The sequence below is a fragment of the Ptychodera flava genome, chromosome 17, assembly GCF_041260155.1.
Source record: "Ptychodera flava strain L36383 chromosome 17, AS_Pfla_20210202, whole genome shotgun sequence".
NCBI classification, from domain to species: Eukaryota; Metazoa; Hemichordata; class Enteropneusta; family Ptychoderidae; genus Ptychodera; species Ptychodera flava.
The window spans coordinates 12,555,426-12,583,219 of NC_091944.1; the positions used below are offsets into that span (position 1 = coordinate 12,555,426).

General features: G+C 39.5%; 1 protein-coding gene and 2 long non-coding RNA genes across 3 annotated transcripts; 2 read left to right on the forward strand and 1 right to left on the reverse strand.

Annotated features, from left to right (window-relative positions):
* Nucleotides 1–131: 131 nt before the first annotated feature.
* Nucleotides 132–24,612, forward strand: LOC139115460 (aqualysin-1-like). Its single transcript, XM_070677571.1, has 10 exons — nucleotides 132–233; nucleotides 2,478–2,619; nucleotides 3,314–3,439; nucleotides 4,207–4,339; nucleotides 4,610–4,716; nucleotides 17,182–17,329; nucleotides 21,840–22,033; nucleotides 22,647–22,818; nucleotides 23,210–23,369; nucleotides 24,348–24,612. Exons 2-9 carry the CDS (start codon nucleotides 2,497–2,499, stop codon nucleotides 23,359–23,361), a joined length of 1,155 nt encoding a protein of 384 aa, XP_070533672.1. The 5' UTR covers nucleotides 132–233; nucleotides 2,478–2,496; the 3' UTR covers nucleotides 23,362–23,369; nucleotides 24,348–24,612.
* LOC139115462 (uncharacterized) lies at nucleotides 3,359–26,699 on the reverse strand. The gene is made up of 2 exons (XR_011548131.1): nucleotides 26,561–26,699; nucleotides 3,359–3,731 (listed from the first exon to the last, which is right to left on the reverse strand). It is a non-coding gene; the product is annotated as an uncharacterized lncRNA (long non-coding RNA).
* Nucleotides 25,899–27,794, forward strand: LOC139115461 (uncharacterized). The gene is made up of 2 exons (XR_011548130.1): nucleotides 25,899–27,111; nucleotides 27,584–27,794. It is a non-coding gene; the product is annotated as an uncharacterized lncRNA (long non-coding RNA).

Sequence of the window (27,794 nt, forward strand, 5' to 3'; positions counted from 1 at the left end):
CCATAAGTCGCAGACATATGACCAAGCAAACATCTGACCTCGTTATTCTATCTGCAATGGACGACAAGCAGTCCACTTTGGAGATAAATCTTTCATATTTTTCTTATTTTGTCATAATATTATCTACAAAATAAATTCACTATTATCAGTATTTACTTTAACACTTAGAGCAGCTGCATATACCCCATGGTTGGATTAAGTAAGAACTCATTTTTCGGAAGACAACGGACCAGGTACGTATGCATGGCTTCTGCTCTGACATTCGAAGCGAAGTTTATAGTTGGTTTTACTTGTTCTATGTTAGAATATTTTAAGTCTACATTTTTACCACAAACTTCTTGTGAGTTCTAATATTTTTTTAGGTAAAATACAATTTTTAAAAATAATTTTCACCAATATTGCATCATGTTATGTAAATCTGTCGTTCCAGCTGCTATTCTAATATGACGCGTTGATACGCGTTGAGGAACAGTAAACCACACTCTGCGATTTAAAAACTTTTCTGTCGATAGAAAACACATAATCGCAGAAATGGCGTGCCCTTTTTAACGATGACAGCTCATGCTAAAAGCAACTTCAGGCTGGAGTTTTGAATCGAAGCCGAGGAATAGTGTTTACTCGAAAAACGTACAATTCGTTTAAAAATTGCGGTGAAAAGCAGCCGGTTGTGTGTCTAAGATCATCTACGTTGTCAACCACAAACTCGAATGGCTAAAACGTGTTTCAACTAGACGAATTTGGCCGCCGTTGACATTGAAACGTAATCTTGTCTTTCCGAGTAGCCGTCATACACAAGACTTATATCCCATACTACGTATACAGTATACAATCAGTACAATGTGAATGCTTTGGGACTAATTTCCACACGGACATACAATTATATCAATCCTCTACTTTGGGGTGATGCCTGGCGTGCCAGCTTGGACCTCTGTTGTTATTTCTGCAATTGTCCAACTGTTTTTCAGTTGTTTCATTGTAAAAAAATCGAACACAATGGTGTACGTTCTAAGCAATGGTACACTCTGAGCTTAACGCCACGAAAAAGGCATTTGAAAGTCCACATGGAAATTTATGCTAATTTATCTTTTAGTCAAGTAAGTCGAATAAACAGCGACAGCCGTGGTACAGCACATATACTAAGCATTTTTGTCTGTTTTATCTATCTATCTATCTATCTATCTATCTATCTATCTATCTATCTATCTATCTATCTATCTATCTATCTATCTATCGGTTTATTTATTGGTTGGTTGGTTGATATGATAGTTAGCTTGCTACTATCGATACCCCACAAGAGCAATATCCGATAGACATCAAGATAACATAAAAAAGTTAGAACTTTTGTCAACCCTGAGTCATTGAAATGTAGATATTTTTATAACACGCCACATGCTCATTCCGTGCCGCGATTTGCCAGAATACGTCACGTGACGAGAAAATAGATACATCCAGTCCCCACCGGTTCGACAAAAGTGATGTCAGAGGGTATTTTTTGAAAAGCTATTTCCTATAGGGAAATAGTTCTGACCAAATTTGGAAAAGTGCCCGGTCACGTGACCGTAGTGTCGTCTGCAGCTTTGCAACAATTGGGGGTGACCAGAACGTGATGTGCGTCCGGGTAAGGTGACGCCACATTCTCTAAAACAGATTTTCCAACTTTTCCAACATTCGAACAGCGTAGGAAATCGAACGGCTCATCGACGGAAAAGATTAAAGTGCAACTTACTAAGGATGTCACTAGGTATGCTTAGAATATTTTTGAAAGAAAGTGGTACCATGTACAATCAGCGAAACCGCTGTGGAAACATCGCCCAATGAGTAAAACTTGTCACCAATGGATGGTTGCGGTGCAAAATATCAAACACATTAAAAACTATATAACTATACAACATGAGCATGTGGTGTGTTATAAAGCACCTTTAGCCTGGTCTTTATTCGGGCTATAGCGCCCATCTATTACCCCTCGTGGCCGTGTGTTACCAGAAACACATCGCTGTACCCCTCGGCCTACGGCCTCGGGGAATGGCGATGTGTTTCTGGTAACAGACGGCCCCTCGGGGTAATAGACGGGCGCTGTAGCCCTCATGATCAGGATAGGTGTTTAATATGACCGTCTACAATACTCATGTACTGTTAATTAAATACTATTGTGAGTACAGACATGGTTTCGGATCTACTGGTATATTTTTGATGTCCCCTAAAAGATCAATGGTATAACTTTTTGTTGTCCCCTCAAAGATCAGTTGTATAAAGTTGGAAATCAAATAACATTAACAAAGTTAACTTTATTGAGCTAAATACGTATACAAAACTTATGGAAATTTAGGATTTCTTGTGGAATTGTCGGTGAAGAGACGTATGTAGGACCGGGGTGTAAGAGTTGTAGTTAACTTACCTCCAGACAATAGGGCATGGTACCTCTCCCTGCACGTACAGATGTTGTTTTTTTTTTATTATTATTTTAAATCCCTGACTAGATATTGACATCAGTCAGACATGATCCGTACCTTTGCCGTTCTCCTGTTGGTGGGCTACGCGGTAGCGGGTCCTGTTCCAGCAAAAATTACCTACTATTCCGATGTTGAAGGAATTGAGAACAGTTACATCGTTGTCCTCAAGGTAAAAGACATTTGTTCCACAATTTTGACACATCTATTTGTTTTTAACTTTATTCAGAGAATTTTATCTTGCGAGACCTTCTTCAAGTGTTTTTCTATGTCTTAAGAAATCTCAAATTACATACAACTACACATAGTTCTGGGACTGAGTATTTTGAGCAAAAACGTAATATTTAGACTACTATATAATACACGGAGGATATCATGTGATATGCTCAGACTGTCTTGTGATATGTCCAGCATACCATGTAATATGCGCAGGTGTTAAAGAGTGTTAATGGAACTCACGCGATAACTGCCAACACGAAATCATTGTTACAATATGCAATATGCAATATGCAAATTAGCTATAGCAGGAAATTCGCAAATTGTTTGATTGATTTGACAGACAAATGTAACTAAAACAAAACACAAGTTCATTAAGCAGTCGTTCAGGAAAGTTGAGGTCGCCCGGTTCTCCCCTCCTATGATGTATACAATGCATTTACAGGAAGTAACGGTAATTCGTATTCGAAAAGATGGTTGAATGAATACACAGATCACTTTGTACAACAGGAGAACATTTCATTAAGAATGAAGTCTAATCGATGTTTTGTATTTGGCTGGCGTCTGAAGATTTCTTCTTGACACGCGCCGGAATTCGGGAAAGCCATTATTCATCATTGCTGTGTTCTTTCTCTCCATTGCACTTGAAGAAAGGAGTTGTGAAGGAAAATGTCATCGGGAATTTGAAGAAGGCCTTCCCACATGTCGACATTCAGAGAAGACTCAATCATCTCAATGGATTTACAGGAGAAATGCTTCCCGAGGCAGTCGAATATGTAAGAATCCATCCCGTTGCTTCACGTTTACTTATTATAATATCGGTAACGTTAGGTTTAACCATAGACAAATATATAGCTGTCTATGTTTGTCTGTTTAACATACTACAGCAATTAATCAAACGATTACACACACTCAGACTAGTAACTCAGCCATGCTCAAATTCCAACTGCCAAAGTCAGGACCGAATCACCCGTTATCACCACGATATCTTTCGTACAGCTTTTTGCACTCACGTTCACGGAGATCTTCATTCCAGAGCTTCTACAAAGTCGCTTTTTTTTCGTAATGCTAATGAAAGAAAAAAATCATGACTTTGGTTAGGCCTAAAGGGAAACAGTCGTCGGAACTGCGCCTCTGCGAGTTTCCTTTTTTACAAAAATGTAGTTCGTGCACGAAATTTAGATGCACCTCATTATCATAGCTGCAACATTTAAAATACACGATGTAGATTATGATAGACATGTTTTAACTTTCATCAATCACCATCGTACCGTGGATACAGTGTTTGCATTGGTCCTATTGGTCCCATACGATCTTTGAGCGCAGTTCCGACAACTGTATCCCTTTAAGTTCGTCTTGTTAGAGTGTTTGTAGCTATTGGTTGGCTATGGCAACCAGACAGAATCACAAATGTATTAAATGGTGATAATACATACGAATGCACGCCCGTACAATGGAAAATCAACCCGTCTGAGCCTTGCAGACTCTTGTTTGACAGTAAGTTTAATAATAGGGATTTAATTTCTGTCTTCTTATCGTACAGCTCAGATATTTGGACGCTGTCAAATACATCGAACAAGACGGTCTGGTATTCACCGATCAGAGTATCGCTAGTTGGGGGTTAGATCGCGTAGATCAGAGAAATTTGCCCTTGGACGACATGTTCATACCAGAAGGTAAACAGTATCTGTATCATTTGACTTATGGGTGTAATTAGGCGAGAATAAGGGGTGGGGAGAACCAGGCAGACAGACAGACGGAAATTGAGGGACAGATACAGACAGACAACAGAGTGATGACAGACAAGGCTGTGAAAGAAGTTTTATTCAAAAGAACAGACGATTAACTTTGCAGCGCCTTAAAAGTTTAGGTATAGATAACATTAGCGTATTGGGTAATCATATTTCTGTTGTTGCTAAGCGACGTCAACTGATCGTTTATTTCAGGTGATGGCGCCGGAGTAAATGCATATGTATTCGATACCGGTATCCGCTACGATCATGTTGACTTCGGCGGTAGAGCCGCCCCCTTCTATGATGCCATCGGAGACCCAGTATGTAATAAGCATTAAATATTATATATTATTGATGGGTTTATGTGACCGAGAGTAGGTGACAATTTGTCCGACACCAGGAGGGCAAATTGTCTCCTGCTTCGAGGGCGCATAAAACCATGTATTCAGGCAATAATAATTTTATTACATGCCTCTTCACTGTAAACGCTAGCTGACATTTAGTTACATGCAGGGCATAATCAAACAATTTTACCACATATCGACCAGCATCAAATAGATTTTAACACAAGTCAAAATAGCAGTGCGCGCATGGATATTTCACATCTAGCGTTAAGCGTATACCTCGACGTCGAAGGGCTTCACCGGATCGGTACCTATGGAAAGCGGTCTGTACATCTTTCACAAGGCCCGCTAACTCCCCGGATGTTCCTACTCAAATCAATGCAATGATTTGCACTCACATCGTGGCATGTAATTAACTAGTATAACAATATATATACTTGGGGGAGCACAGTATAAGGGCACGCTCATTATTGAAATAATAAGTATTATTTGCAAAAGACTTTATCATAGCCCTTCTCTGGCTTTGGGACGGGACTGAAAGTACAGGGGGCAGTGTTTTTTTGGAATGGGTTGCAAGATTAGTGCAATTGAAGGGTCATAAAATTCCACACATGCCTTTGGGGGAGAGTCACCATTTTTACGCAACTATTAGAAGCCAAGATACGTCCGATATAGCGCTTCGTCCAAAAATATCAAATTATAATACATGGGAGTCCATTGGGAGAACTATCAACAATTTTCCCCTACAAAACAAGCCATATATGTACTTTTATATATGTTTAATAGTTCATGTAAATGTACTTTGCTTGAAGAGGGAGGTACAAAGTGCATGTATGTACAAGAAATTTGACTGTTTAGATTTCATCGCAAATGGTGATTCACTACAGTGGGAATCTATGAGAAAAGTATGATTTTTTTTTCAATATAAAACTAGTAATAGTTGTTAATTTATAGACATTGGTAAGTGATACAAATGTACTTGATTAAAATAGGATTGTTACAAGTGCATATGTATACAAGAAATTTGACTTTGGAATTTCACAGAAAATGTGCATCCGCTATACATGGGAGTCTATGACAAAACTATGAATAATTTTTCCCAATACAAAACTAACAATATCTGTGCATTTGTAGGCATTCGATAATTGACATATATTTATGTACTTGATTAGAAAAGGGTGGTGACAAGTGCTTATGTGTACAAGAAATTTGATTTTGGAATTTCACTCCCACAAATTTCATTATGTATTGTAGTCTATGAGAAAACTATGAATAATGTTTTTACAATACTAAACTAGCTAAATCTGTACTTTTATATGTGCTTGACAATTGATACAAATGTTCTTGATCAGGATAAGGTGTTTGAAAGTGCAGGTGTGAACAACAAATATTTGAATTTAACCCCAAAATTTCAAACATTTTCCCCAACAAACCTTGCTATATCTATGTATTTATAGGTCAATGTTGTTCAATGGTGACTTTTAGGCTGTGATAAGTTTCTTAACAAACAATTATAATAGTGCTGTTTGTGACATTACAGGCAAAACTATACATGTAGGTAAACATTTTAATACAGCTATTGCCCTTTATGATTTTGAATAGCCAATGGTATTGCAAGTAGTTTATAAAATTATTTATTGTGAAATATGATCTGTTTCATTGAATTACCTGAAAAACCTTGCATAAAGGCTCAAAGTATTCTGTGAAAGTTCAAAGGTCAAATGAGAAATTAGATTAAAATTGAGACATTATTGATATGGCATATGACACGCAGTTAGAGGGTCAGTGTTATTGCGCAAACGCTTTTTAGGGTCACTGTTTTTCGTGCAGCGTCATTTTGAACCCCCTCCCCTGTAATTTCTGTCCGGTCCCTGATGGGGCCCGCGTCAGATTAGGTGTCCATTGCAAGAACTGGCCGCCTGGCCTCTTTCGACTCTGTCGTTGAGGGCGTACAATTAACGCCCGAGCTGACAGACTGCTAAGGAATAAAAATACCGTCAATGTCGCTGTACCTTCTCTAATGTGTGGCCAGGTCAGGTAATTGGTTGTTGGCAAAGAGTTGTTGGTAAATAGTTGATGATGTAGGGGCATGAGGTGGGATATGGACCCAAAGAACCCAAAAAATGATTAAATACATCAATCAAAAAAATTCTAAGCTACAGTATAAACTGCCTAAAGATAGTTCAATGTGGAAAAAAAGTTAAATAATTCAGAAATAAGAATTAACAGTCCAAAATAGTAATGACGCACTTCCTTACTGACCTGAGTGCATGTGAAATACACAACCTGGCATCTGTAAATTAAATGTATACCAAGTGATCATTTTAAGTCACTTTTAACTGTTTTTAATGGATTTTCCAAAGAGTCCTGTGGAAATGATGAAAAACGCTTATCTAGTCTTGTGTTTGTATAACCTCATGGCTGATAATTTTCATAGTATTGAAAAAAATTGAAAGTGAAGAAATTACTGTTTTTAATAGGCATATTTTCCTTGAAATACATGACCGTGTAAAGAATATATGCTAAAAGTGTTTAAGAGTAAATTTCTTTTCAAAAAATAATTTAATCTGTGACCAAAGGATTTTTATTCTTTGAGTTTACAAATTCAAACATTGCAATTTGTTCAATCATCTTGTGCAGTGCAAAATTTATAAAATGACTGAAAAACAAAAAAAATTGGCAGAATTACAGTCTTTGTGATGTAAAATTATGGGTTGACATCACAATAACTGTTAATCTGTTTGAAGTACTAATATACTATAATTTAAAAAAAGAAATTTCATGCAGAAACGGTAAAATATATTGTCAGCAATGTAGTGTTAATTTTGACTTTACATCAAAATATGCCTTTGCTGGATACCAAATATATAGGGCGAAATATTAAAATCAGCCATGTTCAGCAAAATCCACACGACAGCATTGATCCTTTTCTAATTTGATTTGATTTGCTTATGTTATCCTTGTATGACAGTCAGTACAATATGGAACTTGAACACAACACAGTGAATAAGTATGCTGTAAATGAAATGGTGTGGCTGCATCCACATGCAGCAATAGGAGTGCCTTTGTCTCTCACTCCTCATTTCCAACCTGTCTCATATTTATTATGTTAATAATTTCTGTATTTGTTAAAATGTGCGCATCTCAAAAACTTTTGATCATAAACATTTTCATTGTTTTTTATAGCTGACCAGTCAGTTAACCTATTTATTTTGAATATTTGCGCATTTTTCCTCAGTATTTGACATTTTCTGAATACCTTCTTATTCAGTTTGTCATTTTCTAAAAGTTTAAATGCTCCATTGTGTGGTCAAGCTTTCCACAAGCATCAAATGTGGTACTTCATATAGGAGGGTCTGCCTCTAGAGGGCGGGCATCATGAACAGTGTTTGTTGGTTAATTCCTCCACGTAAACTTCTGATTGTACTGTAAACATTGAACATGGCCGACGTCCGATTTTCCTGTCTAAAACTTTCACTCATTTTCGTTCATATGACTCTGAAACTCCAGGAAACGATTGGGAAGAAAGGGTCATCTTGAAATATTGAGGTACTCGCCGATATTTTGCAAAATTAAATGAGAAAAATGAACAAGAAAATGCCGACAGGCTTACACAATGACAGTTTTCAGACTCGGAGGCATATGATCATCTCTGCAGATTATGCAACAGGCCCAGATCACGTGAGGCCATGAGGGATATCCACGCAACTCAGTACCAAACACTAGCGCTCACAGAGTGAGCAAACACAAAGTGAGTACCCCTAACGTCAGCTCAGTAGTCTATAATAGATTGTAGTCAACTAAGAAACCTTGGAGAAAGGCTTAACACTGTGGCTATGCCGCTAAGTCCCTTTTGATTTTTGTCATAGCTCAAAATCGTTCTCCCACACCTCAACCTGAGCCATGAACACCCCCACCAGTTTATGATATGACCCATCACAATGGCATAACGTCAACGGATCTTGACAGACGGAAGTCTTGACAGACTGAAGTCTTGACAGCAGCATACTGGTTTTCAACTCTAATACCTTCTCTGTCTATAAATAGACACGAGAAGGTTAAAAACAAACAAAAATTGCTTACGAACTCATAGGTGCTGAGAATTTGCAACCATCAATGGTAATAATAACAATTAATTTACATTATAGATCGGATAAGTAAAGCAATTCAAGGAAAAATTGTCTAGTTGTAATTTTAATTCTATTTCATCTGATATCGTACTACGATAGATAGAAATCCCATGACTTATATTCAAGCAATATATTTTTAGTACATGATTTTCGTGGACATAATTTTAGTTTTCAAGAATTCTGACGATTTCGCGTTCTTTGAAAAAAAAAATGCACGAAACGTTTTTCCTGGACAGACTTTTATCATAAAGCAGAAAAACTTTTATCATAAAGCTGAAAAACGAGCTTCCCTATTCTGGCAACTTTCAGTCTCTTGTGCCTTTTCTTTCACAGTCTCTCGCTCATATGGGACTGGGGTGGGCTTCGCAAGTCATGTAGCGCCAACGGCGCATGACCGCGAGTGCCGAAGGCACGAGGAGTTGCGCCAGACATCGGTCCTTGTCTCACTCAGCCTTGCGCCGTTTTGCTGCAGCGACGAATATGGCACAAACAATAGTCGACAGTATAGGATCTTTTAAGATGATGCTGTTACACTGTCTTACAGGGCCAGTACTTATTATCTTTGATGAGTTTTTCGCTATTTTTGTGTTTTATGCAAACGACTGTTTCTTGTTTTACTGCCTAAAGAACGGTGGCTTAGTGAGGCCACAGGAGTAATTGTTTATTTCATGCCTGTAATTAATATTTCATGCCTGCTTTTTTAAAAAGTTTTTATGGCCTTTGAAGCCATAAGTACTTATTGCCGTCATCCTGGGTCAAAAGCCGAAAGGTAAAAGTAGGCTTTTGACCCAGACTGAGAGCAATCAGTACCAGTAGGTTCAAAGGTCACAAAACTAAAAAAAATTACAGGTATGAAAAATATTACAGGTATGAAATAAAAATTATAGGCATGAAACAGTTATGAAATAAAACTTGCAGGTATGAAATTCAAAACTCGTATTTCATGCCTGTATTTCTTTTTTTACCTTTGAACCCACAAGTATTTATTGCCGTCATCCTGAGTCAAAAGCCAACTTTTTGCCCAAAATTTAGCATTCTTAAATCCAACATGTATCTCACTTCATGCCTGAAATGGAAAATTTGCTGAAAAAGGGGTGATGACGACAGCTCATGATGTTTGACTAGTGGCAGCCATCGATTATATAGCGCCGTGCGGAAACAAGCTTTTTCAGCGTGAAGTAAATAAAATGCTGTCGATTTTGAGGGTAACTTAGTAGCGCATGTAAATAGGGATATTTGTTGGTTTCAACGATGCAATATTTGAGGCGAAAGTTGCTGACAGCGATCAGTGCCGGTAGGTTCAAAGGTCACAAAACTAAAAAAAAAATTACAGGCATGAAATAAATATTATAGGCACGAAATAAAAATTACAGGTATGAAGTAAAAATTACAGGCATGAAATAGAAATTACAGGTATGAAATATAATAACTACAGGTATGAGATAAAAAATTACTCCTGTGGCCTCATTAAGACACCGTACTAAAGCATATTGAGCTACAGTGTTGAGCTTGTCAGCTCAGCCTGTATGTTTCCCATGCGAAGTATAGGCCATATCAATGTTACAGGCCTAACGGACAGACGATCTGTGTGGGGATCGTACACAAATTGCGCAAGAACATCCAAATTGCGAAATGTAAATACTGAACGTTTTGTCATCGTTCATGAATAAACAACTATAGAAAACTACGATAGCCGTTCAAGTTAGGGAGCGTTCAGTTTTTACGGCCTGGGGGGGGGGCCGGCAAAATCTTGTCGCCGGTGTTCAAAAAAATATAGGACCCCCCCCCCTGCATTTTTTGTGAAAAAAAGATGACCCCCCTTTGTCAGGCGAAAAAAATTGATGACCCCCCCCCCCCCTGAATAATAGCAAAAACCCATATGTCAAATTTACCCGCATGGTTTGGATTTGAACTCCGGTACGCGGCGCACTTTATTCGTGTAGCAGAGATGCCAGTGCACAAACTTCTCAGCCACATCCATTGAAACGTCTGTTAATTAGGACGACTGTAAGGCAATTTTTAACTTCATTTCCATAGACAACTCATGTCCATGGACATTGTATAAAGTAAACTTTATTGGAGTGGTTCGCCAAAGGCAACCCTCCGGTTAAGAGGGTCATGGGCCATTATGTAAAGTCAACTTTATTCTAGTGGGCCACCCAAGGTGGCACGCCGGTAAAGAGGGTCGATCATGGCTATTGCATAAAGTAGACTTTACTGGACAGGGCCGCTGAAGGCGCGCGGCCATTACCATTATTCAGTGCGTGATCCCAGGGGTCCCTCAAAAATGTTTCTAATACAAGCCGCGGCTTCAATTGGGAATTTTACGGTAAGATTGCCATGGGGTATTACATAAAGTCAATTTATTGTAGTGGGCCGCCGCAGGCAGCCCGCCGGTAAAGAGGGTCGATCATGGCCTTTGCATGAAGTAAACCTAATTGGAGTGGGGCGCCAAAGGCCTCTGCCCGTTAAGAGGGTCATGGGTAATACATAATGTATATTTATTGTAGTGGACCGCCGAAGGCGGCCCGCCGGTAAAGAGGGTCGATCATGGCCATGGCATGAAGTGAACTTTATTGTTGGTATTATGTTTTTGAAAATGTGGTGACCCCCCCTTTCCTACCAGTGAAAAAGCAATGACCCCCCCCCTTTGCGGATTCCAAAATTACGATGACCCCCCCCCCCTTGGATTTTGCCGGGGCCCCCCCCGGCCGTAAAAACTGAACGGTCCCTTACCTAATAGCTAGCCCTGCGTACAGGTCTGTGTGTTCCCGGCGTTATACGGCCTCCACCACAGCCCTGCAACGGTCTATGGAGATAACTGGAGACTGCGGTCCGGGTCCGGACCGCAACGTAAAAACTGTCTTTATGGCCGAAATTCTGCTCTATCGGGGCAAAACCTTTTCCCTGCCTACCTTTACCTCCTAACCGACCCCAGAAAAGATGCGATTAATTTCTCCTAACGTTCAAAACCGCTCGTTTTCTGAAACATAACGTAGTCGACAAGTTGTTTACCCATGGAGATCGCCATCGTGAATCTCGTCAGTTATCTCTATGGACCGTTGCACGGCTGTGGTGGAGGCCGTATAACGCCGGGAACACACAGACCTGTACGCAGGGCTACCTAATAGCCTGCTTACACCCACCCTCGATTTGATTAATCATTTTGTTTTAAGTGTCCATGCATCTCCGCCGCACTTCTTGTATGGTTGATGGAGTGACCGTGGTTAGAGTTACTGTGACCTCTTCAAAACCGTACCGCGTCCGGACACTTCATGAAACGTGTTACAATATGTAAAAAATCAGTACTTTGAGAAAGCTATAATGTGTTCTTGAACAAGGATGTAACATGCGCACGCATGCGCACCCTCTCCAACATGTCACTCGTTTTAGTGAAATACACGAAGTTACTTGAGCTCTGAATATCCGTGTCTGCGTCACTTATTCATGACCATCCACGATCAAAACATGGTGGCAGCGGTAAAACTTGAAGCCTAGATGAATCCTTGAACCAAAGAAAAGGACCCAAGGACGAAGAACTGAATTTCTACGGCAACAAAACTGTAAGTTGTGATCGGACTGTTTCCGTATGAACGAACACACGTGTTTCTAATACACACGGCTATCATTGAAACCCGGCACTGTCTGAAACATTGTCGTTAGTACTGAGAAACCTAATACCGAAGCCGATCGCTGCAATACTCATTATGGCAAACCCCCAAGAGAACGCTCGTGTTACTTTACCGCCCAACGCACCACAGATTCCATTGCCTGCTCAGTTGGATGTAGGTGACAGCGCCACCTCAGCCGAGAAATGGAAAACATGGAAACAGGTATGGAACATTATAGTGTGATAACGCAGCTGAATACTCAAACAACTGAATACCAGTTAGCCCTGTTTCTCCATGCCATTGGGCCTGAAGCTTTAGCAATATATAATGGATTTGGTTATGCAGAGGGAGAGGACAAATCCAAGCTAGACACTATTGTCAAGAAATTTGACACCCACTTTGTTGGTGAAACCAATGAAACATACCAACGATATCTATTCAACAAGCGTGTCCAAGAGCAAAATGAAAGCATTGATACCTACATTACAGCACTGAAAACCATAGCCAAGACATGCAACTTTTGTCAGTGCTTACACGACTCGCTCATCAGAGATCAAATAGTTGTTGGTATAAAGGACAATGCAGTACGAAAGCGTCTCCTGCAAGAACGCAAACTAACACTCAACCATTGTATCGACACATGCCGAGGTGCTGAAGCCACCGCATCACGTCTGAGAGCGATGGGAGGTTCAGAAGAAGTAAACAAAGTTAAGGCAAAGCCCACTCCCCAAGAAAGAAGAAGCAGAGTGATACTAAGAGTCACAAAGCCCAAGCTCCAAATACCAAACAGAATAGTATTGACTGCAAATTTTGCGGATACAACCATGTTCCTGGTAAACAGAAGTGCCCTGCATGGGGAAAGACTTGTACATCATGCAAGGGTAGAAACCATTTCGCCAAGAAATGCTTGAAAACTCGCAAAGTACGTACTGTGCAAGACAACCAGTGCAGTGAATCCAGTGACTCTGAACCAGAATGGATAAATGTTGTGAAGGTCAACTCAGTGAATGACAAAGAAGTTCACGGCAGAAATTCTTATCGATAACAAGCCAGTCCGTTTCCAGTTAGATTGCGGAGCAACGGCTAATATCCTGCCCATAAAGTACATCGGTAAGAGAGACATTAAACATGTCACAATAATCTAGTAATGTGGAATGGCACTAAACTACAACCAGCCGGAGTATGTCGCCTGATCATACGCAACCCAAAGGGAATGAAGAAGTACTCTGTTGAATTCATTATTGTAAAGAAAACCTAACTCCACTCCTAGGCATACAAGCGACACAACAGATGAAGCTGCTAACCATAAATAGAGAGAACTTCAAAAGGCAGTTAACTCAGTCTCCTCTGATGACAAGCAACACATCGTCAACAAATACCCTGATGTCTTCGATGATAAACTAGGACAACTTGAGGGCAAAGTACATCTATATGTTAACCCAGATGCAACCCCTGTCACACTGCCATGTCGATCAGTACCCATCTCCGTAAAAGACAAATTGAAAGCCGAACTTGACCGACTTGTAGGGCTTGGAGCCATCACACCAGTTGACCAACCCACTGAATGGACCAGTCAATTTGTAGCTACGACAAAGAAGTCGGAGAAATTAGGATCTGCATCGATCCGAACCCTTGAACGAAGCGCTCAAAGAGAGCACTATCAGCTACCGACCCTTGATGATGTCCTGCCTGAACTATCAAAGTCAAAGGTCTTCACCAAAGTCGACCTGTCGTCCGCATACTGGCACCTGACTCTTGATGAGGAATCCAGTCTACTTACCACGTTTATTACTCCTTTCGGAAGATATCGATGGCTTAGACTGCCTTTTGGCCTCAATGTCTCCAGCGAAATATTCCAGAAACGCTTACACCAAGCACTAGAGGGCCTACCAGGCGTACTATGCATTGCTGATGATATCACAGTCCACAGCGACACTGACCCAGGACACGATAACAACTTAGACAAGCTACTACAACGATGTCGTGAGAAAGGCATCAAACTCAAGCAAGCCAAGTTGAAACTACGATGCAAACAGATACCCTTCCACGGACACCTACTGACTGAAGACGGCCTGAAAGCTGATCCAGACAAGATAAAGGCAATCATAGAAATGCCCAGGCCAGAGAATCCTGAAGAAGTCCAGAGACTGAATGGTATGGTAAACTATCTTAGTCGTTTCCTACCACGCCTATCTGACGTCATGAAGCCCATCAGACAACTCACTCATACTGATGTTAAGTGGGAATGGACCGAACGCAGGAAGCTGCACTTCATGAAGTAAAGAAGCTGATGACGTCAGCGCCTGTATTAGCATACTACAACCCAGACAAAGAACTTGAAGTACAATGTGATAGTAGTCAGTCTGGCTTAGGTACCGTACTACTGCAAGAAGGACGCCCCATAGCATACGCAAGCCGAGCACTTTCACCAGCCGAAACGAGATATGCCCAGATCGAAAAGGAAATGCTGGCTATTGTCTACTCGATGGAGAAATTTCATCAATACACTTATGGCCGACACACCACAGTATACAGTGATCACAAACCTCTGGAGTCAATACAGAATAAGCCGCTATCCAGAGCACCAAAGAGATTACAGAGAATGATGATCCGTCTCCAAAACTATGACGTGAAGATAGTCTACTGCAAGGTAAGGACATGCACGTAGCCGATACTCTATCCAGAGCATACTTACCTCCTGATGGAACAAACAGAGAAACTGTGTTTGACAAAATCAATATGGTCAGTTTCTTACCTATAAGTGAGGAGAGACTGTCACAAATTCGCACAGCAACAGAGCAAGATAAATCCCTGCAGTCACTCCGAAAGGTAATCCAGTCCGGTTGGCCAGATACCAAGGACCAAGCACCAACACAAGTATCGCCATACTTCAACTTCAGAGATGAACTATCCATCCAAGATGGCCTCATCTTCAGATCGGAAAGAGTCGTCATACCACACAGCCTAAGAAAAGACATGATGACCCGCATACACTCATCACACACTGGCATTGAAGGTTGTCTGCGTAGAGCGCGCGAATGCCTGTACTGGCCAGGTATGAGTGCAGACATCAAGAACTACATCTCAGCCTGTGAAACATGCAGAACATATGAAACTAGTCAGTGCAAAGAACACTGATGAACCACGAGATTCCACAACGACCATGGCAAAAAATAGCCTCAGATCTATTCACCTATGACAATCGTGACTACCTCGTAACCGTAGACTACTATAGCGATTTCTATGAACTGGACAAACTTCCAGACACAAAGTCCTCAACCATCATAAGGAAAACCAAACAGCACTTTGCCAGGTATGGAATACCGGAACAAGCTGTAAGTGACAACGGACCACAGTACATATCTACTGAATTTGCAGAATTCGCTAAGCAATGGGACTTTGAACACCTCACCATAAGCCCATACAACAGCAAAGCTAATGGCAAGGTCGAAGCAGCCGTCAAGAAAGCCAAACAACTCTTGAGAAAGTGCAAGAAATCCAACAGCGACATCAACCTTGCACTACTCGATCAACGCAACACCCCAACACAACAAGTAGGCTCCAGTCCAGCACAACGCCTAATGAATCGTAGGACCAGAACACTACTTCCAACCGCAGCCAGTCTACTGAAACCAAGGTCATTCAACTCGGAAAGCGAACGAGACAGAATGAAGAAAAAGCAAACTGTACAAGCAGCATATTACAACAGGAATGCACATGACTTACCAACGCTAGAAGAAGGTGATGTTGTCAGAATGAAACCGTTCATCCTAGGACAAAAGAAATGGCCAAAAGCCATCGTCACACAGCGCCTGGATGGAAGATCATATGAAGTTAAATCAGACAACACAATCTACCGACGTAATCGAGCGCACCTCAAGAAAACAACAGAACCACCAGATACCAAAGAGTTGGCACCAACAGACGCAATCCTGAACGCTCCCATTTCCATCAAACCACCATTGCCTGCAAGTACCCCTCCACCACCACGTCTGCCAGCTACCAAGGAAACAACTTCGTCGCCTCCGCCCCCTCCGACTGAAACAACACTGTCTAAATCACCAGTGAAATCCAGAAGCGGCCGTATAATAAAACAACCAACCTATTGGAAGGACTACACCACTTGAAAACTTTGTTCTGTGTTCTATGCTAGTTTTAACACACTACTGTAACTATGACTACAGTTGCCAAATTTATTCATGTTTCATAAACCTTTCGTTACAAATTCAACAAAACATTGATACTCAAAGAAACTTTATATTATCTTATGCATGCTGAAACAAAGTTGATATTTTAATCATGTTTATTGTTGTATTTGCATCTTGAGAATGTTTTTGTTCAAAAAAAAAAAAAAAAAAAAAAAAAAGTTCACTATTACTATGTCCACCAGAGGCCTGAGTACGGTAACGCGGACAATTGATATGAACATTCCAATTCATGAACAATTAACATCATATCAGGACTCCCTACTATCCTTTAAAAAAGGAAGGATGTTACAATATGTAAAAATCAGTACTTTGAGAAAGCTATAATGTGTTCTTGAACAAGGATGTAACATGCGCACGCATGCGCACCCTCTCCAACATGTCACTCGTTTTAGTGAAATACACGAAGTTACTTGAGCTCTGAATATCCGTGTCTGCGTCACTTATTCATGACCATCCACGATCAAAACAAAACGTGTTCTTTCCTTTTAATAGCCACCAGAGGGCGATTGCAACGGACACGGAACCCATTGCGCCGGTACCGTTGGTGGTTTCCAACACGGTGTTGCCAAAGCAGTCAACTTGTGGAATGTTCGTGTACTCCGCTGCACCGGATCTGGTCCCAGATCTGGAATTCTTGCTGGTGAGTCAAATACGTCCTTACTTCTACGTCCTTGATAATACCCAAGACCTGAATATATATGCTTCGGCTGCATTCACAAACACCTCTGGTGGGGTGGGAGAATTGACGGGGGCCTTGAAAATATCAAGGGTATATGGGGGCACTTGAAAAGATTTATCTTGAATGGGGACTCGAAAAAAAACTGTCTCTGGTTGATATGAAATATGTGTTGGGTTGTTAATTTGAGCTCCAACGTTTGGCAAATTTTTGGGTGGTTTTGATTTGTTATCCACCGCCGTTTCTTGTTCTACTCCCTGAGGCGTGATGAGAGGGTTAGCCCAGCCATATGTGTAAAGTCAGCATTGTTATTGTTTATAATTGACTTCAAGTCCGGACGAGAATTCATTTGTCATCAATAACAATGATTATGGTCTTTACACATATTACAGATATAGAAAGTTTTGTCAGGGAAAATATTTAAAACTTTACATGCAGACTACCATGATAAGTGAAATAATAATTTTGGGTGACATTCCAATATCATATTTCGTGTTCGCATCTGAACATTCAAATACCCAAGTACATTTTTATCAATGGTCAAACACTTCTAAAATCACAGATTTAGTAAGTTTAGTATTGTATAAAAGTTATTCATAGTTTTCTCATAAACTCCAATGTATACTAAATCAACATTTTCGGGGAAATTCCAAAATCAAATTTCTTGTACACATATGAACTTGTAACCACCCTATTCTAATCAAGTACAATTATGTCAATTATGCAGGGTCCATATATGCACAAATAGGGCCTATTGCGAGTTTTATAGCGGGAAAAAAATTATTCACAGGTTTGTCATACACTCCTATGTATAGTGGTTCAACATTTTTCGGCGAAATTCGAAAATCGAATGTACACACATGTACTTGTAACCACCCTCTTTTAATTTAGTACATTTATGAATTGGGGAAAAATTATACAGCGTTTTGTAAGTGTATCGACAAACTTCCAAATCAAATTTTTGTTCACATACTCACATGTAATCACCCTCTTCTAATCAAGTACAATTATGTCAATTACACAGGTCTATATATGCACAACTATTGCAAGTTTTATATTGGGAAAAATTATTTCACAGTTTTGTCAAAGACTCCCATGTACTGTGGATCAACTTTTTTGGCGAAATTCCAAAATCAAATTTCTTGTACACATATGTACTTGTAAGCACCCTCTTCTAATCAAGTAAATTTATGTAAGGTATCCGACCACTTTATATGCACAAGTGTAGTAAGTTTTATATTGTAAGAAAATATTCATAATTTTGTCATTGACCCCCTCCTTAAGTAGCTGACGAACATCTTCAGTGAAATTCCAAAATGAAATTTCTTGTACAAATATGCACTTGTAACCACCGTATTCTAATTATGTACATTTATATTAATTATCAAACGTCTATCAATGCACACATATTGTTAGTTTTATTGTGGAAAAATTATTCATAGTGTTTCTCATAGACTATCACGTATAGTGAATCACGTCAATGAAAAATGCGCGTTTTACCTGCCACTTCAAGCAAAGTGCATTTACATGCATGTATTATCAAACACAAATAACAGTAGAGATACAGCTTATTATGAGAAAAATATTAATAGTTTGCTCAAATAGACTCCCATGTATTATGATTTGATATTTTTGGACGAAACACTATATCTGCCACATATTTGCATTTTGACGTTGGGGACTTCAAAATTATAGCAAGTCAGAAGGAGGGATTTGAACGCATTGTGATTTTGTTGGGGGCATTTGAAAAAATCCTGAGAACTTTTTGAATCAACCCCCCTCCAGAGGTATTTGTGACTGCAGACTTAGAGCTATATATCGCCATGTGTTCAAATAACCCGTTAAATAGTGTTCAAATAACCCTGAAATACAAAAATACAATTTTCGTTCAACCGAAAAGGCATGTCGCGTTGCCCAGAATCCAAATTGAACCATTAGTGTCCTTGTATTATTTTTTGAAAATTCCATTTTCGTCCGGACTACGGAACCCGATGTACTTGTCGACATACATGAAAATGCATATTGAGCGAAATGCAATGTGTTCATGCCACTGTAGCTGGTATTTCAATTTAGCTTAGGAGAAGAATGAAAACTGTTAATGCTTGTTATATCGAACACAAATTCTTCATTATGACATGTTTGTAGGAACTTTTTACCGCATATCATCATGGATATAGAATCCAAAGCTCTACCTCCATGATTTAACTGTAAAAAATAGTCCATGGGTTTTTGTCGCTACAAAGATATTTTGTCAGTTCATTCGATAAATAGTGAAGTTAGATATATTTTTCAGTAGGTTGAACATAACATGCTTTATCGATAAGGGAGCCGTCATTGTTTACGGCCTGGGGGTCGGAGGAATGTGAGGGGGATCACTAAAAATTGAAAACTACAAAGGGAGGTTGCTCAAAATCTGTCTGTCTGTATGTCTGTATGTCTGTATGTCTGTATGTATGTATGTATGTATGTATGTATGTATGTATGTATGTATGTATGTATCTATGTATGTATCTATGTATCTATGTATCTATGTATGTATCTACGTATCTATGTATCTATGTGTCTATGTCTGTGTATATATGTATGTATCTATATATCAATGTATGTATCTATGTATGTATCTATGTATCTATGTATGTATGCATGTATCTATGTATCTATGTATGTTGGTTCATATCTAAAACTAAAAAACCGCAGCACCTATACAATCTTACGATTTGGTAAACAGGTGCACTAAGGGGTGGAGATGTGAATGTTCAAGTCAACATATTTGTATCAAAAGTACGCAAATTTGGTAAAAAAGGCAAATCCTGCAAATTGCTAAAATTCTGTAACTACTAGCATATATTGTCGAAACTTAGTATCTAGGTTTCTGAACGTGACTTAAGTTGCAATTGATCAAATTGTGAAAATTTCGTTTTTGTATTTAAGAGGTAATTTTACCTGTCTTTTGGTTTAAAAAAATCTCGTTCACTAAAACCACTTGTCCAATTGTTTTGAAACTTGGTATGCATGGCCCAAGGGTTAATCTCTGGTAGGTTTGTTCAAATTGTGGTGAACTTTGCATATTTGTAATCTTGGGCGATTTTTTTTTTCTTGTTTTGTCTAAAAGTCTTTGAAATTGCTGCTCCGATTGCTTTGAAATTTGACATTGGCAATAGCGATGATTGATATCAGTTTTGTTCAAATTGTGACAAAACCTGTAATATTGTATTTTTGGGACAATTTCTGCAAGATATCTCATTCAATTGTTCTGCTGCACATTTCACCCTTGTATTTGGTGTCCAGATGCATGCTCAACTGTAAATGGGAATTTGTCATATGAAGTTAACATTTACAAAAAAAGTATGCTTATGAGCAGCAAAAGTGTAAACTTAGTGAATATCTCAATCACTATGAAGCAGAATTTTACATGTTGGGTATGATTTGAACAGAAACAAAACCTGCCTGATGAAAACCTTACTGCTTGATGAATTACCAACTATTGGTCACATAAATTCAATGTAGTACATTTTACAAGAGGGCATCTATACTTTGGTATGGTAGATTTCATAACTAATTTTGATGCGCCAGGCTGCATCAGGTGTTGTATATGAGTGTGTCCATTGCAACAGTTACCAACTTGCACATACTTTGCCTTGGTACTCGATGGACGATGCATCAAAATTAAATGCTTTCAGCGAATACCATTATTGGTGGACAGGATTTAGGACAGAAATGAACCGTTGTGAATTCACTCTGCATTATCACAGGAATATTTTGACATTTCAGTATACCCATCCAAATCAAACAATAATATAGAGTCGGATACTGGTTATAGGGTGAGCTTTTGTAATCTATATTTTCTTGTGAGTTTGAATTTCATTTTGGTGATTTCACCTCTTCCAACCGTCATGAGGCAACTGATGATAATGTAGCAGGGTAAACCAAGATTTGAAAGGTCTTCACTATTGCCGTAGGCATAAATTATACAAATAAATGTATTGATATTGACTTTTCCAAGCCCGGCGGGACTCAGTCAAAATGTCTGTGTTAGAGAGGGGAGTTACTCAAATTCATCATGGTTGGCAGGGGGTACTTGAAATTTCTGACTTTCAAACGAAATTCCACCGAAACCCCCCCCCCCCCCGGCTGTATATAATGACGGCTCCCTAAAGTTAACAGAATAACTCTTTCAATATTTGGGTTGAGCACTTGCTTTACTGAACATAATCAAAACAAAAATATTTCACAGCTATATGAGAGGCAAATAAAAGAGATACAAACGTTTACTTTTTGTTACTCCAAGCAATTAAATTTAGATGCAAACGGTGAGTAAGTATCAATTATGATTTTTTTTTTGTCTTTGTCAGAAGTGCCAGTTCATGGAAATATGCCAAACTAGTTTCGTTGTTTTACCGGTACCATAATGGACAACATTATACCATGGATGCATAAGCCAGCGCCAATTAAATCTTGTTTTCATTCTGTTTAGCTTTGGAGTACGTTCGCGACAATGGTGTAAGACCCGGTGTCTGTTCCATGTCCATCGGAGGTTCAGCGTCTGAATCGTACAACGATCTGGTTAACCAAGTCGTTATGGCTGGATTCCCGTTGGCCGCATCTGCCGGAAACGACGGCAGAGACCACGGTGACGCGTGCATCAAGTCACCAGCTAGTGCTGATCTGGTTAGTCGAATTCGTGGATCTGTTTACCCCCTAAATTCCCTGTAACCTTGTCCTTTCACGATTGATAACAATGGGTTTAGGCGAAACCATTGTGGTGAAGGCATAACCCTCTCACCAAAGTTCATTTTCCCACGTCCCAAGGTCCCACTTTTCGATGGCAAGCAATTGAGTTGTATTACAGGCTCATAATTTGTTAGATACAAGACCCCTGTACTGTTTCGCCCGCAAGTTTTCTGCGTTTCTGAGTTTAGAGAATTGCCATTAAAAGCCGTGATGCACATGACTTGTGTACATCAACTTGTTTTTTGATGTAATCCAATGAGGCCGGCCACAGAAGTCAAATGTCTTTCAAAATATCAGTTTAAAGTGGCAAGTACCCCTCATTAAGCCCCCTACCCTAGTCAAGGGTTTATGAAAACAATGAGGTAGACTTTTCCCTCAATTATGAAACAAAACACATCGGGCCATATCTCCCGAACATAACCCACAAACAACAGAGAATTTACACATTCATTGGTCTTTGGATTTCATTGTGAATGTCAAAAGGTGTTCATAAACGGTGATCCGCTACCCAAGTGTTTCATCAAGCCTTCCTTTCTCAAAACCATTTTAGGCAATGGCTACAGGCGCCACCACCTCCAGTGACCAAAGAGCGGACTACTCAAACTGGGGCGTTTGCATGAAGATCTTCGCTCCCGGTTCTTCAATCACTAGTTGTGATTGGCACTCGCCAACATCGACATCCGTAAAAAGTGGTACCTCTATGGCTTGCCCACACACAGCAGGTTGGTTATAGCTTGTTCTGAGTGTACGCACAATGTTTCACGTGTCAAAATACTATTGGTATTACTTGATGTGATTTGCTTTCAACTTCTATTCGAAGATGTCTTTCCAATTTGACGAGTGAACTCGATTAAGAAGCTTACAGTAAAATTGCTCTCTATATATGTATCGTTTTGCAAAAGGTCGATTATGTGAGATTATTAAATTTTTTTCTCTCTTCGTTCGCCATTTATGATTTCAATAAATTTTCGATGGGATTCGGACCCACAACGTGCGGCACTCAGTCATCTTGCAAGACATCACAGCCAAAACCACTCGGTTTTCACTCAAAGTTCTGAATTTTAATTTAAAACTATAAATGATGGCAATTTTCTTTTTAATATTTCGTAACAGGAGTTGCAGCAGTCATCCTTGGTAACGAGCCGAACATGGAGCCAGTGGATGTTTGGGACAAAATCAAAACTGATGCTACCGTAGACGTCGTGTCTGACTCGAAACCAGAATACGGCACACCAAACATTCTGCTTTACAACAGAAAAGCTTAAACGCCATGGTAAGCCACACTTTGGCCAACTCCCTGTGTTTGTGTACTGAGAGATCCGTCGCTCAAAGACGCTCTCTACCATCCCCGGGGAACGCAGTGAGCGCGCGCCCTCTAGCGACGGATCTTTCAGTCTACTGTGTTTGTGTCTGTATCTCTTTCCCTCTCTTCGCCACGCTTTGTCTCTCTAACACCGAAAAATCGCCTTGTGTCTCCCTGTTTGATTACTCTTGATCAATAATACAACTTAATGAATATTCATTGATTATTTGAGCTATTTTCTTTTACAGTCACGGTCATATGACAATTTATTATAAAATTAAGTTTTCGAAAAGAAAATCTCTGTTTCAGATGTAATTGATAAAAAATATCATACCAGTAAATTTAATATATCATTATATATTGACCCATTATTTTACACAATATCCACTATTCATGAAAAGTCAATATCTAATAGATAGTTATCGAATCAATGTCACTTTGTGATATAATTTCAATTGTAAATCTCAAGAATGGACTTTTGAGAAAATGAAGCATTTAAATCTATAAGTTCATAAGCGAACAGCCCTGTCTTCTATCTCACCTGCCTTTACATGGAAATATCTGTTTTCATGTCGAGTTTTACCATCACGTTACAGCCCTTACAGAGGACAAAAAAAATTACCCTGCAAGCTGAATTTCTGTGTTCTGTGCCGTGTCGTCATTGTCTACTACGCAGGTTCAAAGTTCTAACAACGTCAAGATCCGTATCCCCATATCAATCCCAAACTTGTATTATACTATACTTCTTGACCTCTTTCTTTGACCTTTGAATTGAACCTAAGCTAGATTTTTAAATGTTATAGTGTACGACGGCTATTTTTAATAATATGTAATGTTGTAGGCTATTACTGAATAAACGCAAATTTGACATTTCGGCCGAAGGCTCCCATAAAGGCATGTCCCTTTCGTTGAATTATTGAATGTCATGTATATTTTTTATTTTTTCAGAGTCTGTCAATCGCTCTCCGTACATGAGAAGAATTCTTTGATTGTGAACTTGATTTTATCGATCGTATATAGTTTGGACCATACATCTCGAAAACAAAACTCTTGCTATATAACAAAGCGAGCATCTAAACTTGTTATCGTCATCTACCTACATATATCTACCTACAAAATACAAATTCTTGGCTCCGACACATCGTCTGTAACCTTGCTGTTGTAAACTTGTATTTGTTTGAATCACAATAAAGTACAATACTGTAACATACAATTCAGGAATTAATTGACTTTGTGAAACATATCTTTAAAATAGTCATTGTGATATGTCCGATCAAATTTGGTAACTCACAGCATGTATATTGGTATGCCTAGCGACACACCAAATATACACTTTCAGATTTTTAGTTGTTTCTCAGTTATAGAAGTCCCAAACCCCAATAAATTATATATTTTCTGAAAGCCCTGATATTGGTTAATTCGGCCGTGCACAGTACACCGTAATTTTTTCATAATAGTCACGTGACAAGCGTTTTGCTGAACCTTCCAAACATCGGATTTTCCCTCCCTTTAGCGACCATGCTGCAGGATTTCCGATTGAAATTTGTGCATTGACAAGCCTTGGTAATATCCTTCAAATCAGTGTATGGGATTTCCTTTATATGCCTTTGTTTTTTTTATTTTTTTTTTTGTTATGCGCTATTGAAAGTGTTAGTCTAAGGTGCCTTTCAAGGAATTGTAATTGTCGAGCCATATAATTTGAATGGAGACTCGGAGAAAAAATCGCAGACACGGACAAGGGTATTGCCTAAGGCTTGTCAATACATAAATTTCAACCAGAAATTTGCAGCGTGTATACGATAAAGGAGAGGACCATCTTTAGAAGGTACAGCAAAACGCCTGTCACGTGACTATTGTGCAAGTAATGTCTATGTACTGTGCATGGTCGGACTTCGAAGGAATAACCTTTTGCAGACTGTCGCGAAATTGAAGCAATACAATTTGGCAGAAAGAACCACCCCAAACCGTATAAAACACACTGATCACGTAAACATCATGCACAAGCAGAGAGAGAGAGAGAGAGAGAGAGAGAGAGAGAGAGAGAGAGAGAGAGAGAGATCCCAGCGCGCGCACACCCGTTCGGGTTTGTGCTCGAACACAATGGATGATACTCATATGACTTGCAAACTTGTCAATTTGTCATACACGGGCCGAAGATGGCGGAATAAACCTTCCGATTGCCACGATTTCATAGCCCAATCAAAATCCACAATTTTGTTTTAAATGGATGACGTTTCCGGTGTAATGGGATTTAACCGGTTAGGACACACTGACAACCAGACGGATGCTGCTGTTGTCAAATTCCTCTGATATCTTCGACAAGGATAGATATATTTACTGCCATTTGTAGGCCAATTTTTCCGTTTCTATCCATGATAAATATATCATGAACTTTGACCTTGTTTGTATTAAATATGTGTGAGCTTTGTCGCACAGCGGCATCAAATGTTTATTTGCTCGGTTTTTCTGTTTTGCGTTATCCCCAGTAAATATAGAGAATAAAGAGGAGACTTTGCATTGCTTGTTAATCAGGACTGTACCTAATTTGTCCACTTTTTCAATTATAACTAAAATATGTATTTTGATGGCCAACTAGTTACACGCCACTATCGATGCATTATCTTAATAGTCAGACATGTTTAAAACGCAAGACAATCCCATAATGCTTTAATTGTATTTTCCTATGCATATATTCAACTCATGTGATCATAAATTACACATGAACTCTGTGACATACACCGTTCTCCCATTGTGTCCACCACTTAAATAATTTACACGTTATCCATAATTAATATTTCAATTTCTAAATTATATCGAGACATTTCCCCTCTGGCAATCAACCAAATCGTTATGTCATTCTATCGACTGCATTCGTTTTCTGTGTAGCGTGTTGAAAGGTAGACTGTACTCGCCATTAACAGCATCAAGGCAAGTGTCTCGACTAATTTGTAATTTGAAAACGCGCATAGCTGATAGATCGATGTACGTAAACCCTATGGCAAGAGGTTGACATATTAACATTTGAACTTTGAACATATTAACATTTTGACTCCTTAAACGGTGGGCGTACACGCGATCTTTTGGAACTCGCTATTGGCGGCTCGAAAACTTCGGTATACGGCGACCATGGAGGACAAATGGTCTACGACCAGGAAACTCACGTTTTTATACATCTCCTTTCCGGTTCTTACCCTCTTTCTCTGTTTTGCGTTCCCATCGCTGTTCGGTGCTGGGATCTACAACAAAAGCATCGTTGCCGTGGTAGCCTGTGTGATCTCAGTGTTCGGCGTTCGAGAGCTGCTGCTTCGAAGACAAGAACGGAGAATGGCTTCAGGGCTGACGGGAGGAGACTGTTCACCAAATGTACGAGACTAAGTTGTTTGGTAATAATGAAGTCGGGACATTTCAATTATCTTTAATTGGTATGACCACAGTCCCTCTATCCAAAGTGGTATGACGCATTGTCCTTTTCTGATAAGCAAACCGTCGAGCGCTTGCAGAAAGACGCGCTCATTATACTCAGTCTGAACGCTAGGGGTGCAATTTGCATATGCAAATACCATTTCCTTTCGAACGGCACTCAGCAACTCAGTCTACACTGTGACCGTTGGCTGGCTATCACAGTTTTTCAGTCGCTCCCAAATCCTCATTTTTACGCCGATAATTATCATTGGAGACCAACTTCATCTCTTCAATTGGATTTTCTGAGAAGGTAAGTGACTTTTCGGGGCTCTGTTTGAAAAATTAAAGTGAATTTTGCGATTTTTCATAGTACGATGTTATATGTCGAGCGCGGACTTGTGTTGCTGTACCAACTACGGTAGCATGAAATTAAGGCCCAAAATCAAGCATAGTTCGTGGAATTATACTATAAATTAGCTTTTTACCGCAGAATTTTGTCTGTTCATGCCAGGAATTTGATGTTGGGCGGCAAAATTCGCCGCTGTGTTTTGCCGCTAAAATCCAATATGGCGCCAAATCAACATTAGTGTACTGTACGTTTACACGTACACTGTGTACTCGCATACGCTCTCATAGTGAAATAAATCCCAAAAATGTGCGTATTTTTAGGTCAAATGTTACTTTTTTGGGAGAAACTATCATCAAGTGACACTTTTAGGTTGTAATACGTAAAATTCGTGTCACAGTTGTTTTTAATTATTTTCCTCTTTTTTTTTTTTCAGGGTCATCACAGTCCGAGGATGGCTTCGAAGCTTCCAGCTGGGGCTTCCCGTAGAAAAACTTGTGCATGTGACCTCATGGTTGTTCACTTTTAACTTTTTTGACGTAATTTTCGTGTCTGATTTGTCTCAGTTTGTTGCAGTCAAGTCTCTGAGGCTTAAGTATTGATCAAACTTCAGGTTTATTTAGAATAAAGCTGTTGTCTTTGCAGTA